This window comes from Girardinichthys multiradiatus, chromosome 21 (assembly GCF_021462225.1).
Source record: "Girardinichthys multiradiatus isolate DD_20200921_A chromosome 21, DD_fGirMul_XY1, whole genome shotgun sequence".
NCBI lineage: Eukaryota > Metazoa > Chordata > Actinopteri > Cyprinodontiformes > Goodeidae > Girardinichthys > Girardinichthys multiradiatus.
Genome location: NC_061813.1, coordinates 16,191,849 through 16,208,496, shown reverse-complemented (window position 1 = coordinate 16,208,496; position 16,648 = coordinate 16,191,849). Strand labels below are relative to the sequence as shown.

Genomic DNA, 16,648 nt, shown 5'->3' with positions numbered 1-16,648 from the left:
TAAATAGACCATTATGTGTGATTTAATCACAGTATAAATAAACATTAGACAACATCCAGCATCATGAAGACCAAGGAACAGAGCAGACAGGTCAGGGAGAAAGTTGGGAAGATGTAGGGATGGGTTATAAAACAATATCCCAAGTTTTTAAAAAGTGTATGGGCACAACAGCAAACCTATCAAACCATGACTGGCCGGAAGAGAGGAACATTAATCAGAGAAGCGACCAAGAGGTCCTTGGTACCTCTGGAGAAGCTGCAGAGATCCGCAGCTCAAGGGGGAGAATCTGTAGACTGGACAATTATTAGTTGTTCACTCTACAAATCTGGCCGTTATGGAGGAGCTGAAAGAAAGCCGTAAGAGGTTTCCTTTGCTACTAGCCATGTAGGGGTAGGGTAGATATGGTTGAAAATGGATGCACACTTTTCAGGTTTTTATTTGTGAAGAATTAAAAAATATATATATGTTCCCGTTTACTTTATTATTAGGGGCTACATTGTCTTCCCATTAAAATAGACTAAAGTTTGTGGTTGGAAGGTGACAGAGGGGGGGGGGGAATCAAATGGTGTGAATAAAAAAATTCTAAAACCAAATCTGGTTAAATTAAAATGTACCTTGATAAGTTTAACATTATAGGTGAGCTGGTATAAAGAAACTAATTTATCTTGTGAACTTGTGTAAAATCTTTATAGACATGCTCTATGAGCATCCAATGAAATCCGTACATTGGGCACATTTGGTATATGATTCGCACATCTGACCTCTCAAAATCAATGAGACAAAAATATTTCAGTTGATTTTGCTAAATTAGAGAATGCTGTCCAAGTTATTAGTGATGTGGTTGATAAGTGGGATACATGCAATGTATAATCAAAATATTGAGGGATAATTAACCTGCCTCCCTGCTGCATCATGATGCACAGATGTATTTTCCTACGGTGAGACGTCAGGTGTTATAAACTTGGAACAACTTTCTTTTGTGCATTTCTCTGTACTCTTGATGGTGAACATAGAGGAGCAGAAGTCAATGAAGCACATTAGGGGGTGAAGAAAAATGATTAAGCTGCATTAATGTGTGATATTGAATAATTTCTCATTATATTATCTGTGTGATTCAAGTAACTAAATCTACAGGAGATGTGGCAGGTAAATAGGAGTAAAGTACCACATCTGAAGTTACTTAAAATAATTTTTCACAGTCTGTCAACTAGAAAACACATCCATCACATCAACACTACTGCTGTTATGGTACATGTAAAATGATATATACCTGTGTGAAGGACTGAGCGTCATAGCAGCTATACATGGCTGAGGAGCGGTCTGTCCGCAGGCACTGCTGGGGGAAGGAGCTGATCTGCTCTGCTAGTTGAACGGCCGTCTGCAAAGCTGTGCTTGCAACACAAAGTCAGTTAATTTAGCAGTGGCGGTTCTTGCATCAGTGGCACCCTGGGTGAGCCCCTCTTTCTGATGCCACCCGACCAATCAAACTGCAGAAAATCAGCTAAATTCTGGGGCAATATAAAATTCAGCGCACATAGCATGTAAAAAAAACGACCCCCATTTTTCTGCAGCAAGCAGAAAGTCCCAAATCCCTATTGAGTGAACAAACATAAAAGCATTAGAAAAACTAGTTCAAGGCACAAGTAACAGATAACTTTTATCTTCTTCTATGTGGTGCTTGTGCAACACCCCTTTTTAATACCTCCCTGGGCAACTACCTATATGGCCTATTTCAAAAACCACCACTTTAGATACTAACACACAAAGTATGCATGCACAGAATAGCAAATGTAGCTACTTATGAAGGAGAATACAGTGCCTTGAGAAAGTATTCGGCCCCCTTGAACTGGTCAACCTTTTGCCACATTTCAGGCTTCAAACATAAAGATATAAAATTCTAATTTTCTGTGAAGAATCAACAACAAGTGGGACACAATCGTGAAGTGGAATGAAATTTATTGGATGTGTCAAACTTGTTTAACAAATAAAAAACTGAAAAGTGGTGCGTGCAATATTATTCGGCCCCCTTGCATTAATACTTTGTAGCTCCACCCTTTGCTGCAATTACAGCTGCAAGTCGCTTGGGGTATGTCTCTATCAGTTTTGCACATCGAGAGACTGAAATTCTTGCCCATTCTTCCTTGTAAAACAGCTGGAGCTCAGTGAGGTTGGATGGAGAGCGTTCATGAACAGCAGTCTTCAGCTCTTTCCACAGATTCTCGATTGGATTCAGGTCTGGACTTTGACTTGGCCATTCCAACACCTGGATACATTTATTTGTGAACCATTCCATTGTAGATTTGGCTTTATGTTTTGGATCATTGTCTTGTTGGAAGATAAATCTCTGTCCCAGTCTCAGGTTTCTTGCAGACTCCAACAGGTTTTCTTCCAGAATGGTTCTGTATTTGGCCCCATCCATCTTCCCATCAATTTTGACCATCTTCCCTGTCCCTGCTGACAAAAAGCAGGCCCAAACCATGATGCTGCCACCACCATGTTTGACAGTGGGGATGGTGTGTTCAGGGTGATGAGCTGTGTTGTTTTTACGCCAAACATATGGTTTGCATTGTGGCCAAATAGTTCGATTTTGGTTTCATCTGACCAGAGCACCTTCTTCCACATGTTTGGTGTGTCTCCCAGGTGGCTTGTGGCAAACTTTAAACGAGACTTTTTATGGATATATTTGAGAAATGGCTTTCTTCTTGCCACTCTTCCATAAAGGCCAGATTTGTGCAGTGTACGACTGATCGTTGTCCTATGGACAGACTCTCCCACCTCAGCTGTAGATCTCTGCAGTTCATCCAGAGTGATCATGGGCCTCTTGGCTGCATCTCTGATCAGTCTTCTCCTCATTCGAGATTAGACTTTAGAGGGACAGCCGGGTCTTGGTAGATTTGCATTGGTCTGATACTCCTTCCATTTCAATATGATTGCTTGCACAGTGCTCCTTGAGATGTTTAAAACTTGGGAAATCTTTTTGTATCCAAATCCAGCTTTAAACTTCTCCACAACAGTATCTCGGACCTGCCTGGTGTGTTCCTTGGTCTTCATGATGCTCTCTGCGCTTTGAACAGAACCCTGAGACTATCACAGACCAGGTGCATTTATACGGAGACTTGATTACACACAGGTGGATTCTATTTATCATCATCAGTCATTTGGGACAACATTGGATCATTCAGGGATCCTCACTGAACTTCTGGAGTGAGTTTGCTGCACTGAAAGTAAAGGGGCCGAATAATATTGCACGCCACACTTTTCAGTTTTTTATTTGTTAAAAAAGTTTGACACATCCAATAAATTTCCTTCCACTTCACGATTGTGTCCCACTTGTTGTTGATTCTTCACAAAAAATTTGAATTTTATATCTTTATGTTTAAAGCCTGAAATGTGGCAGGAGGTTGACCAGTTCAAGGGGGCCGAGTACTTTCGCAAGGCACTGTATATACAGATCTCTGATGCAGAGTTATAAAGAAAAAAACTCATTATTGTTTCAGTGCAGCTGAGGTTTCTTAGCTTTACATCACTGTGCCTCCTGACCCACATCAAAGCTCTGGACTGCATCCAGATCACTCCTATGGAAAACACTAAGCCTGCTGATGGCACACTTTGATGCTTCCTTTGTATGTTTAGAAGCTGCTACTTCTTCCATTCCCTCTGATGTTAAATGTGTGCTAACTGATTATCCTTCACAGGGCCAATTAGGCTGCGGATAAACTGTGGGTAGAAGAACTTCCTGAAAGAATTTAGCTAATCATCCTGTAAGATCCAAGCCGGGAGAAGAGGGAATGAGAGACTGAGGAGTAATGAGCTCACAGAACCATAAAGTGGATGGGATCATTCAGGCACTGATGTAACAGATTCATCCTCAGAGTGGGGGATTCCTCATTGTGTTGGTCTTTACACAGAGTTAATAATACGTTATGTGTTATGTCGTTAAAACCAACTTCACAAAAGAAAACTACTTTTAGGGTTTCCTAAAATCTTGGCTTATTTTTTGGAGCAGAAATGTTTGGTTCTAGTCCAACGCCAGCAAACTTTCCCTGACATATCTTAAAAAATGTGTTTAATTTTGCTGTAATAAATACCCAGTTTTCTACAAGAAACTTCATAACTTTCTTAAAATGCTTAATCTCCGAGATCTAAAACAATTTATATTAAATAAAATACAAATTAGCCAACATATTTAAACTACTTTGCATACCTTGACCATCAGGTACAACCCTATTGGCCAGTCCATAGGCCAGAGCCTCTTGAGCTCCGACTGGTCGTCCAGTCAGGATCAGGTCAAGCGCTCTTGATAAACCAATGAGGCGAGGAAGCCGCACCGTCCCTCCGTCAATCAGGGGGACTCCTAGAAAGACATCCGATTTTAAGTAAAAAAAAAACAAAAACATTTCAACGAATAGAATATTAATGCAGAGTTTCCAAAATGGCTCATTCAAGAGACAACGGTCCCGTTTAAAATCTACGGTTTAAATTAATCTTTTAAGTTTACCAACATATTCCTTCCGACTCTGAATAATATTAACATTTTGGAGTGGCCTAGCCAAAGCCCTGACTGGAATCTGATAAAGAATCTGTGGACGCAGCTAAAGATTAGGGTGATAGAAAGGAGGCCTTCCAACCTCAAAGACTTGGAGCCCATCCTTGTCATATCTTGTCAAGATAAATTGATAAAATAGCAGAGGAAACATGCAAAAAGCTGCTCAGTAATTATTAGAAAGGACTGTTTGCTATCATGCCAATAAAGATTTTTCCACTTATTAAAGAAATTAATAATTTTTTGACATGACCATTTTTTTTATTTATAAAATGTAAACAAAAACAGCATTTTCTTTATCAAAACTGATCACTCAATTGGCCTTGTATGATAACCTTATTTCCTATCAGAAACAGACATCTTTGTTAAATGAAAAGAATTTGAAATGAAAATCTGCCAGGGGTATGAATAATTCGGGGCTTAACTGCTGATCTAATATCTGACCAGGTTAGTGAACCGACCCTTTTTGATTTTTGAATGGGTTAGCATTCAAACATGGTTTCTCTGACAGTAACTCAAAAGTCTAATGATCTGTGAAATGATTGAAAACCAAAGTTGTGACGTGACGATCTAATAGAAAGATGTCAGGTAGAAAGGCCTGTAGACTTCAGTCAGATTTTTACCATTTAGGTAATGGAAAAAAGAATAAAGTCTTTTTCCATAATCATTGATCTTTTCTCCATACTAATTTTTCTTTTTTCCATACTTATCCTGACTTAGAAAATTATTCCTTATATAATTCCAAACATTGCATGAATGACCATGATTATATTTTGTTTCCAAGAAGCCAAAATTTCCTGTAATTGCTGAAGGTTCTTTGGACTTTATCTGCTTTTTCATTCCTTATTTTTATAAAACATGACTAATTTCAGAAGAATGTTGTCCTGTCTTTTTAAACCCTGAAACAATAAGTTGGTAAAATGTTCCAATCCAATTTAACAAAAAATCCCAAAGACACAATTTGTTTCCATTTCTTTAGCTGAGGTGGACACAAAGTGGTTTTTTATCCTCTGGCCTTTGAATCTCAAAGGCCTCAAGTAAGTTTCTTTTCTTTTTTTTTCTTTAAGATAACTACTTTCTAATACTGTTTATTTATGTAGACCTGAAACAACTTCTGTCCTCCACCTACCCACTTCAATAAATTAAAAAAATTTGTGAAAAAGCATTAAAAACGTTAAGAAAAACATTAAAATAATTTTTGAAAGTCTGAGAACTGTTGATCAAAATCACTTTAAGTAGTTAAACAAAGTTCTGACTTTTTGGAAGTAAAGTAAGGAAATTGGAGATGGTTTAATTTAAAACATTGTACATGAAGTAGTATCTGGTCAAATGAAAAGTAGTTTGTATAAAGTAGTAAATTAGGAGGATTAAATAATGTTCTGGCATATTTGTGCATGTTCATAAAAAAATAAAAGCAAAGTATACTCAAAATGTAAGGTAAGAGTAATGTAAGCCAGCGTCTCAGTATAATGAGTACATCTAAGACATCTTGGTAGTGCAGTAATACAGGTTGATTATGTCAGGGAAACAACGTTCTGAAGAAGCTAAAATCCTACTTTTCTTTACATCGGGACATGTGAGCTTAAAATCCTTATGGGTATTCACACAGAAGATGTTTTTAATTATATATTATTTCCCTGTCCCACAGAGACTCAGGGATAGGAGAGACAGCGAGGACATCGTCAGCTTCTGGCATTTATCCTAATTCCTAAGGAGCACCAGCTGCAACTGGAATACTTTCTCCCATTTGGTTCCACACCACAATCCCAACTCCCTAATTCATCCAAGTCACTGATTCCATCTGACCACCCCTTATTGGGAGCACATGTGTCAAACATGTTGCTATAACCCCACATCATCATGCTTCCTTTCAGATTTCCTTCTCCTTTCTGCTTCTTCTCAGCGTGTGAAACAGTAACAAGTGATCTGATTGTACCTAAAACATATACACTAAACATACCTTTTTTTCTTAATGTTATTAAATCAATGAATGAGAATACCAGTATTGAAAATGGGCTGGCAGTGTCAGGGCCTGATTTATGCTCATCCATACTTGTGGCAAGCTGACAAAAGACTGTGATCAAGCTGAAGCTGCACATGGTTTCCACACTATTGGTAACATGAGACTTCATTCAGGTTTACAGCTTGTTGAAATGAAAAAGGTGTTTTACACTGACTTTGAAAATAAACACCTAGAGCAGGTGGAACGTAGCAGACGTATTAGCTACATTCCTATTGTTTTTAGTTAAATATAAAAATAGCACAGATCCCTGTTAAAAAGGCATGCGTAAGCTTGATCAGGTCAAGAACGTTTCCTTCACCTCCTCACAGGGTTCTTCTCTTCCTCTAGCCATCGATAAAGCTGTGCTAATCAAGTGGTCCTACATCCCTGCAAGGTGTGGTCTCGGGTCAGAAACCATCTCATTGGGCAGTTTTTCATTTCCTTTATCTAAACTCACTGGCCACTTTATTAGGCATTCTTTGCTCAAACCAGTTAGGAGCCTCTTTTGCCATTAGAACTGCCTTAATTCTTCGTGAAATAGATTCAACACAAGTTAGAAACATTTCTCAGATGTGTTACCTTAAAGACATGGCAACATCCCATAGTTGCCTCATTTGTTGACCACACATCCATGATGCCAATCTCCCAGTTCACCACCGAGTGTGATCTGCTGATACAGAGCTAAATTGATCCATGCTTTCTGTTTTTAAAGCAATATTCTGACCCAACTTAATGTTGCAGCCAAAATTCACATATCAGAGAAGATATTCCACATCTCTTCTTTCCCACAGGGGGACATTTAACTTAGGGTTACCTTTTTCTTAAGAAAAAATGCCAGATGGGTAGAAAATTAGGCAACAAAGAAATATGACTGGCTTGAAACCAGCATGACACACACAGTGAGGTGGAGATAGCCAGAGGAGGACAAAACCTGACTTAAAGACGAAGAGATAAAGAGGCAGCTTGACCTCCAGTCTGTCTGACTTTGGTGCTGCTGTTGGCACCACTGCTATCAGCAACCGGAAGGATCTCCCTTCTTATCCTCGGCAGCCGTCTCCTGCACCTCCTCACCCACGGTCTCCCTGATAGTGCAGTCTCTGATGTGCTCTGTTTGACAGACCTCTGCTTTGTGGCACATAATAAGAGTAGAGATGTTGGCAAACAGCTCCTTGAAGGAGCTTTCAACAAAAAAGGAGTGTTTGATTTGGGGCAGAGATTCTTTTTGTCTGTGGGGGTGGTAAAAGGTATTGTGTATTAGTGATCCAAAGGCAGGATAATGAGTTAGTGTGTGTGAAATAAAACATTGTTTCATCATTTACGCCACAGCAATGGGTAAACCATTTGGAAACGAGTCTGCAGCCGTCTTGTCTTGAAAGCAGATAAGTCCGCTGTCAAAACAGGCTTGTTATTGCCAGGTTCAACATGAGTCAGCACAGCCTATTGTTATATAACCACATGTAAGAGGCAGCTCATTTCCTGCAACACAGGGTCATCACTGCTTATCTGACGGGATGGAAGGAGAAGTCTGGAAGAAAGAAGAATCAGTGTGTTTAATCTGCTTTCTACACACTTTGATATGTGTTAGCCTGAGGAAGCAGCAGGATACTTGAGTCATTAATATCTGATTGGTAATCCACCCTTCTCCATGAAAACATGCAAGCGTTTTAATACATTCACAGAAAGGTTATCTTGATATTAGCTGTGACCAAACATCCGCCAGTTCAGTCCACGGACACTTAGGAACCAAGAACGCTGTGAAATATGACACACTCAGGGACTCTGATTTGCTCCTGGTCCTGCTGGTACCCTGACCACATCAAAGCTAAACCCACCACAATGGGCTCCCATGGGGGTAATGCGATTAAGTTTGATGTGGATTAACAGTTTCCGGATAACTCCAGACTAGATGGTCAGAGGCAAAGGAGCTGACTTTCAGGCGGAAGCTTGAAGCTTTGAAATGCTTGCTGGGAATCAATGAAAATGCTTTAGTTGGGTTGGGTAGGGTCAGGGATGGGTGCCACACTTTTTATTTGATTTCATGACTTTAGACCACCAAGGATGAAAATGAGGCCACCAAATGTCTCATACTTCACATATTGCAAAGGTGTGCCACACTCTGTTCTTCAGATTTTGTCATCTTACAGCCACAAACCTCAATGGGCTTAATTGGGATTTTATTGGGAATCTTTACACACGTGGACAAAATTGCTTTTCAAACATGCTTCAACAGAATTATTAAAAAAATAAACTCATGAAACAGGCCTGGACAAAAATTATGGTACCCCTGAAAATAATGTGACCAAAGGGACATGTTAAATCAAGGTGTGTCCATTAATTAGCATCACAGGTGTCTACATTCTTGTAATCAGTCAGTGGGCCTATATATAGGGCTACAGGTAGTCACTGTGCTGATTGGTGACATGGTGTGTACCACACTCAACATGGACCAGAGGAAGCGAAGGAAAGAGTTGTCTCGGGAGATTAGAAAGAAAATTATAGACAAACATGTTAAAGGTAAAGGTTATAAGACCATCTCCAAGAAGCTTCATGTTCCTGTGACTACAGTTGTACATATTATTCAGAAATTTAAGATCCATGTGACTGTAGCCAACCTCCCTGGACATGGCCGCAGGAGGAAAACTGATGACAAAACAAAGAGACGGATAATACGAACGGTAACAAAAGAGCCAAGAAAAACTTCTAAAGAGATTGAAGGTGAACTTCAAGCTCAAGGAACATCAGTGTCAGATCGCACCACCAATGTTGTTTGAGGCAAAGTGGACTTAATGGGAGACGACCAAGGAGAACACCATTGTTGAAAACAAATCATTAAAAAGCCAGACTGGAATTTGCCAAACTACTCGTTGACAAGCCACAAAGCTTCTGAGAGAATGTCCGATGGACAGATGAGACAAAAATTCAACTGTTTGGCAAGGCACATCAGCTCTATGTTCGCAGACGGAAACATGAAGCATCTGAAGAAAAAAACTGTTCCTACTGTGAAGCATGGAGGAGGCTCTGTTATGTTCTGGGGCTGCTTTGCTGCATCTGGCACAGGGTGTCTTGAATCTGTGCAGGGTGTAAGGAAATTCCAAGACTATCAAGGGATTCTAGAGAGAAATGCACTGCCCAGTGTCAGAAAGATTGGTCGCAGGTCATGGGCCGTGCAATAGGATAATGACCCAAAACACACAGCTAAAAACACCCAAGAATGGCTAAGAGGAAAACATTGGACTATTCTGGAGTGGCCTTCTGTGAACCCTGACCTAAATCCTATTGAGCATCTTTGGAAGGAGCTGAAACATACCGTCTGGAAAAGGCACCCTTCAAACCTGAGACAACTGGAGCAGTTTGCTCATGAGGATTGGGCCAAAATACCTGCTGAGAGGTGCAGAAGTCTCATTGACAGTTATAGGAATCGTTTGATTGCAGTGATTGCCTCAAAAGGTTGTGCAACAAAATATTAAGTTAAGGGAACCATCATTTATGTCCAGGCCTGTTTCATGAGTTTATTTTTTTGAATAATTCTGTTGAAGCATGTTTATAAAGCAATGTCTGACTTTCATTTGCTCATTTTCATAGAATGTTTATGAATTATTACCTTTGTCAGATTCAAGTTATTTCTGTGACCATTGTGGGTTTTTCTTTCATTAACTGAGGGGTGCCAACAATTTTGTCCGTGTGTCAGTAAATGGAAAATAATTCAGTTCTCAAATGTTTTTACAAACACCCTAAAAAGTGTTGCATTGATTTGTATTCAGTGCATCAGTTAATACTTTTGCTGCAATTACAGCTTCAAGTTTTTTTTAGCTATGTCTCTACCACTGTTGGACATGTAGAGAATAAATGATTTCCCTATTCTTCTTTGCAAGCTCAAGCTCAGTCAGATTGGATAGACAGCATCTCCTAGCATAATTGTTCAAGTATTACCACAGATTCTCATTTGGATTTATATTTGGACTTTGACTGGGCCATTCTACATTCCATTGTATGTTTAGGGTTGATTTCCTGCTGGCAATCAACCTCTACCAGGTCTCAAGTCTTTCAGAGTCTCTAACAGGATTTGTTACAAGACCCCCCTGTATTTACCTCCATCCTTATTCCAACAATTCTGCCGGGCTTACCTCTCCCTAAAGGAGATGAGCATCAGGGAGAGGTAAGGTGCCAACAGCATATTTCACAATGGGAAAGGTATGCTCAGGATGACGTGCAGTGTTGGTCATCACACACAGAACTTTAATTGGCCAAAAAGTTTGATTTTGGTCTAATCTGACTAGAGTGTCTCCTTCCACGTGTTTGCTGGGTTGCATACGTGGTCAAGGTTAAACTGCAAACGTGACTTCTCATTTCTTTCTTCTAGCAGTGGGTTTCTTCTTTCCACTCATCCATAAAGGAAATGATCTGTGGACGACAAGACTACGTTGTCCTCTCAACAGTTTCTCTTACCTGATGTGTTGATGTCTGCAGTTACTTAAGAGTTACCGTGGGCCCCTTGGTTTCTTCTATAGTAAAAGCTAAACCTTCACTGCCCTGCCAGTTTAGGTGGACGACATTGTCTTATTAGGTTTGCAGTGGTACCATACCCTTTCCATTTTTGACTAATGGACTCCACCAAATCTTTACTCCTGACCTGTCTGCTGTGTTGATGATCATTTTTGTTCACGAATGTTCTTTAAAAAAAACCTCTGCGACCTTCACAGAACAGCTGGATTCATACTGAGATTGAATTATACAGGTCCTTCTCAAAATATTAGCATATTGTGATAAAGTTCATTATTTTCCATAATGTCATGATGAAAATTTAACATTCATATATTTTAGATTCATTGCACACTAACTGAAATATTTCAGGTCTTTTATTGTCTTATTACGGATGATTTTGGCATACAGCTCATGAAAACCCAAAATTTCTATCTCACAAAATTAGCATATCATTAAAAGGGTCTCTAAACGAGCTATGAACCTAATCATCTGAATCAACGAGTTAACTCTAAACACCTGCAAAAGATTCCTGAGGCCTTTAAAACTCCCAGCCTGGTTCATCACTCAAAACCCCAATCATGGGTAAGACTGCCGACCTGACTGCTGTCCAGAAGGCCACTATTGACACCCTCAAGCAAGAGGGTAAGACACAGAAAGAAATTTCTGAACGAATAGGCTGTTCCCAGAGTGCTGTATCAAGGCACCTCAGTGGGAAGTCTGTGGGAAGGAAAAAGTGTGGCAGAAAACGCTGCACAACGAGAAGAGGTGACCGGACCCTGAGGAAGATTGTGGAGAAGGGCCGATTCCAGACCTTGGGGGACCTGCAGAAGCAGTGGACTGAGTCTGGAGTAGAAACATCCAGAGCCACCGTGCACAGGCGTGTGCAGGAAATGGGCTACAGGTGCCGCATTCCCCAGACCTGGGCTACAGAGAAGCAGCACTGGACTGTTGCTCAGTGGTCCAAAGTACTTTTTTCGAATGAAAGCAAATTCTGCATGTCATTCGGAAATCAAGGTGCCAGAGTCTGGAGGAAGACTGGGGAGAAGGAAATGCCAAAATGCCAGAAGTCCAGTGTTAAGTACCCACAGTCAGTGATGGTCTGGGGTGCCGTGTCAGCTGCTGGTGTTGGTCCACTGTGTTTTATCAAGGGCAGGGTCAATGCAGCTAGCTATCAGGAGATTTTGGAGCACTTCATGCTTCCATCTGCTGAAAAGCTTTATGGAGATGAAGATTTCATTTTTCAGCACGACCTGGCACCTGCTCACAGTGCCAAAACCACTGGTAAATGGTTTACTGACCATGGTATCACTGAGCTCAATTGGCCTGCCAACTCTCCTGACCTGAACCTCATAGAGAATCTGTGGGATATTGTGAAGAGAACGTTGAGAGACTCAAGACCCAACACTCTGGATGAGCTAAAGGCCGCTATCGAAGCATCCTGGGCCTCCATAAGACCTCAGCAGTGCCACAGACTGATTGCCTCCATGCCACGCCGCATTGAAGCAGTCATTTCTGCCAAAGGATTTCCGACCAAGTATTGAGTGCATAACTGTACATGATTATTTGAAGGTTGACGTTTTTTGTATTAAAAACACTTTTCTTTAATTGGTCGGATGAAATATGCTAATTTTGTGAGATAGGAATTTTGGGTTTTCATGAGCTGTATGCCACAATCATCCGTATTAAGACAATAAAAGACCTGAAATATTTCAGTTAGTGTGCAATGAATCTAAAATATATGAATGTTAAATTTTCATCATGACATTATGGAAAATAATGAACTTTATCACAATATGCTAATTTTTTGAGAAGGACCTGTACACGGCTGGACAAATGATTGTGTTAAATTTTATTCAGGGCTATCGATATAAAAGGGCTTTGAAAACTGAAATCATGCTACACTTTTCTAATTTTATTTGTGAAACAATGAGGAAACATAATTATGCAATTCTTGGTGTTGGTATGTCACATAAAATCACAGCACAACACATTGAAGTTTGTGGTTAAAAGAAAACAAAATGTAAAAAGGTTTAAGTTGTATTCAGTTTCTTAAACAGCACATTACTATAAAGACCTAATTTACTGGAAGTCATTAAAATGATCAGACAGTAGCTGCACTATTGGTTAAGGTTTATTCAAATTTATTTTGAAGAGCCATCTTTTCTTTAGGGGACAAATGCAAATCCAGTTTATTCGATGTGCAATTGTTTTTTTTTTGTTTTGTAAAAAACTAAAATAAAATAAGATGCTCACATGTGTTTATTCAGTGATAATCCGGTCGGTTTTTGCAATACTGCAGCATGACAGCTCTGTTCATTCATTCCCCATGAAGCAAAATCCTGCAGATTAAACAGAGTTGGTTTAAAGTAGGATGATGTAACCAGTGCACTATGTTGGTCAGGTTCAGACTCTCTGAGCAGGTGTTTGGATTGGCTGATTTCAAGTCAGCTCTTGGATTGCGGTTTGACTTTGACTCAAGCGCTGGCTTCTTTTCTTCCTCTCCATCAGTCTTTTACAGCCTCAGAGACGGGTCCTAGAGCTGAGGAAGGGAAATGGAGAAGAACCGGGCCGTGAAGGATGCAGATTAGGTGATGTGTATTTTGGAAAGGTTTCATTTTCAGTCAAAAAAAAAAATCAAAGGAGTGACATTGGATCAACCTTGAGCAACCCCCATGATTTAAGTTCTTGAATGAAATATTAGTAGTATTTTAAGTTACATTTCATGTCCCAGATTTTTTTTCCTGCTTTACTTGTTCCTCTGGTTTAAGGAGCCAAAATAACGTTGGAGATTTGAGTAAGCACTGTGGGTTTTCATTTAGGTCTCTGAGAATTCAAAGAGCTGTAGACGCTAATACCAGATTCCTGTGACGCAACCTTCTCCTCCTTCTGATTTCCTCTCTGGCATAGCCGAGGGGCCCCAGACAGGAAGCCACAGGTTTCAGCAGCCAATCCCATGCCAAAAAACTGTCAGATCCTTGTGGTAGCTATTGGCCCACATCAGAGGAGCACAGTGAGTCTCTGAGGAGTTTTCAACTCCAAAGCCACCAGGGATTCCCTGGGGCGACCGCCATCTGTGCCCTACCCAAAAACAGTTACAGAATCTGTCCATTAAAAGGAAATAATCACTAAGAGACACTGGATAAATAATCTCAAGAACAGCAGTGCCTTTGTTGGCCAGGAATTATTTTTGCTGTTGTTCAAGTTGACAAAAACAAAATGTAAATAGTAATGGTAAATGGCCGGAACTTGTATAGTTCTTTATCAAGTCCCTAGAGACCCCAAAGCGCTTTACACGTGGATCAGTCATCCACCCATTCACACACTGACAGAAGTGAGGCTGCCATACACGGGGGCCACCGAGCCCTCTGACCACCATCAGCAGGCAAGTCGGGTGAAGTGTCTTGCCCAAGGACACAACGACTGAGACGGACAGAGCAGGGATTCAAACCAGCAACCCACCAATTACAGGACAAAATTCTACCACCTGAGCCACAGTCGCCCCTTTTTAAAACTTCACTTTGTCTTGTTGTTACACAAAATTCTTCTAATGTCCTTTAACCTATATTTTCATTTGAAGAAAACCATCTTCTAAGTTGAAAAGTCATCAGATGTTAGCCTTGATGTTTAAACTTTGCAGAAATTATTTATGAATATGCACAGATTCCTGAATGAAAAAGTAACAACCACCCGTACCTGTAGGGCAAATGAAAAAATGATAAAACGGCAGTTTTAACTTTGCTGGAGGAAACAACTCAAATGTGTTGACAAATAAGCCTTTAAATGTTAGGCAATGACAAACCAGAGAATTAATTACTGGGGGAGGAAAGTGCAACTTAATATGTAAAAACCGCAACAACATTTCTCCCTGCCAGACACAGCATTGAGATGATGGAAGATGTTGGATTTACTGAATGTTCAGTGTGAGATGTAAAGCAGAGATTTTCAGATTTGTTGCAGAGATGTGCTCTAACTTATCAGACAGAGATTACACCTCTGACCTCTTGCCCTAAAACATTGATTTTGTCATTCAGCACATAGCTGTCTGACTGGACAGGTCATGTTGAGATGAAGCAACTTTTATTCCCAAATCAGACTGTGGCACACAGGGGGAGTTGGACTAAACCCGCTTACAGATAAAGGAGGGTGGAACTAACGTTCCGCAATTATTTCTAATGTCTATTTTCATTTTTGCAAGTTTAAAGAAGTTAAGAAAAATGAACAAATACTTTATAAACCTGTTTGACTGCAAGGGTGATAAGATTTCTTTTTTAAGTCAAAAGTTGGAGAAAAGAAAACATACATTTGCCATCTCCTCTCATCCTATATAATAAATAAATGAGAACTACTTCAATTTAAAGCTTTGAATTTAGTTCAGAAAATTTCGATGGTGAACTACGAACAGGGTTTAATAAACTTTTAACACGTGACCTAAACTGTAGGGTGAACTTGAACAGCAGGATAGAAAAAGGTGACGACAACTTTCTGGTAGTAAATTAAAGACAGCTGTATAATAGGAAATTGATAAATAAATAAAACTTGTGTTCAATTCCTCAGACAAAATTAAATAAACCTCTGCTGAATGAACTTTAGTGTAGTTTTTGTTTAGGTTTATCTCCATATATTCCGCTAACTTTGAGGACCATATGCTATAATTAATAAAATTTATATTCCCAATAATGTCTACAAAAGAGCTTTGGACCTGGAAAGGGACAACACACTAACCACAAAAGACCCGGAGCTCTGCCAGGATGCTCCCCTGTTAAATTACAGGCCTCAGATGATATGTTTTACATGTTTATACTCCAAGTCTACTACTGTCTGTAATTTATAGTACAAAGCTGTATTTATAAACACCCTCCTTGTATTTTAAGCTCTCCAGAAGCACGGCTAAAGAGAGCTGCTCTTTATACAATAAACTGGAGCTTGGTTTTCTGAGGATCAGGATTAGCTCAGTGTGTTTACAACAGAACATCTATAACACCACTTGATCTTTTAGAGGTATAGCTGAGTCAGCCAGCAAGCCTAACCAGTGAAAATGCCATAAAAGAAAAATGTTTAGAAGGAAATTGTGACATAAATAACATGGAAGCCCTGTTTGGCTGTGCTGTGGAAACCCGGCAGTAGGTTGTTTCCTCCTCTACTTATCAAGGCTGCCCAGCAGACTGTGGCCATGAAGCCAAAAGGTCACAGTCTCCATCGTTATCGCTTTGTGGCCCTGTCCTTGCACACAAACAAGAGGAGGCTGCGGTGATAACAGAGCACACAGTGACAATGCTGAAAAATAGAAACAAAGTCAACTTCCCGGTATTAGGAGACAGATGATGAATGCCTGGATGCAAAGAAAACTGAAGGTTGCTTTTAGGGCAGGTATTGTACGCCGAGTAAAAAATACACACGCCTGCAGCGATCCAACAAACAATAAGGAATAAAAGAAATAACCTGCCAAATATAAATCCTCCAGATCTTCTATGGTAATAGAGGGAGCAGCTCCCTCTACACTAAAAACAGGCGATGAAACAACATGTTACACTAAATGGAGAGCAGGAGGTAAAACAGCTACAACAACTGTTACATTTATTCTAATAAAGCCAGTAATGACAGATGTTAAGCAAAATACATGA

General features: G+C 39.9%; 1 protein-coding gene across 1 annotated transcript in view; it reads right to left on the bottom strand.

Moving 5' to 3' along the window:
* The window catches only part of zgc:101569 (uncharacterized protein LOC449822 homolog), a 28,925-nt gene that overhangs the window by 1,159 nt on the left and 11,118 nt on the right, over positions 1-16,648 (bottom strand). Inside the window, exons 5-6 of the mRNA XM_047349055.1 lie at positions 4,205-4,354; positions 1,271-1,386 (exon numbers count right to left, since the gene is read on the bottom strand). Of these exons, the coding sequence (XP_047205011.1) occupies positions 1,271-1,386; positions 4,205-4,354 (266 nt within the window). The remainder of the gene's footprint in view (positions 1-1,270; positions 1,387-4,204; positions 4,355-16,648) is intronic.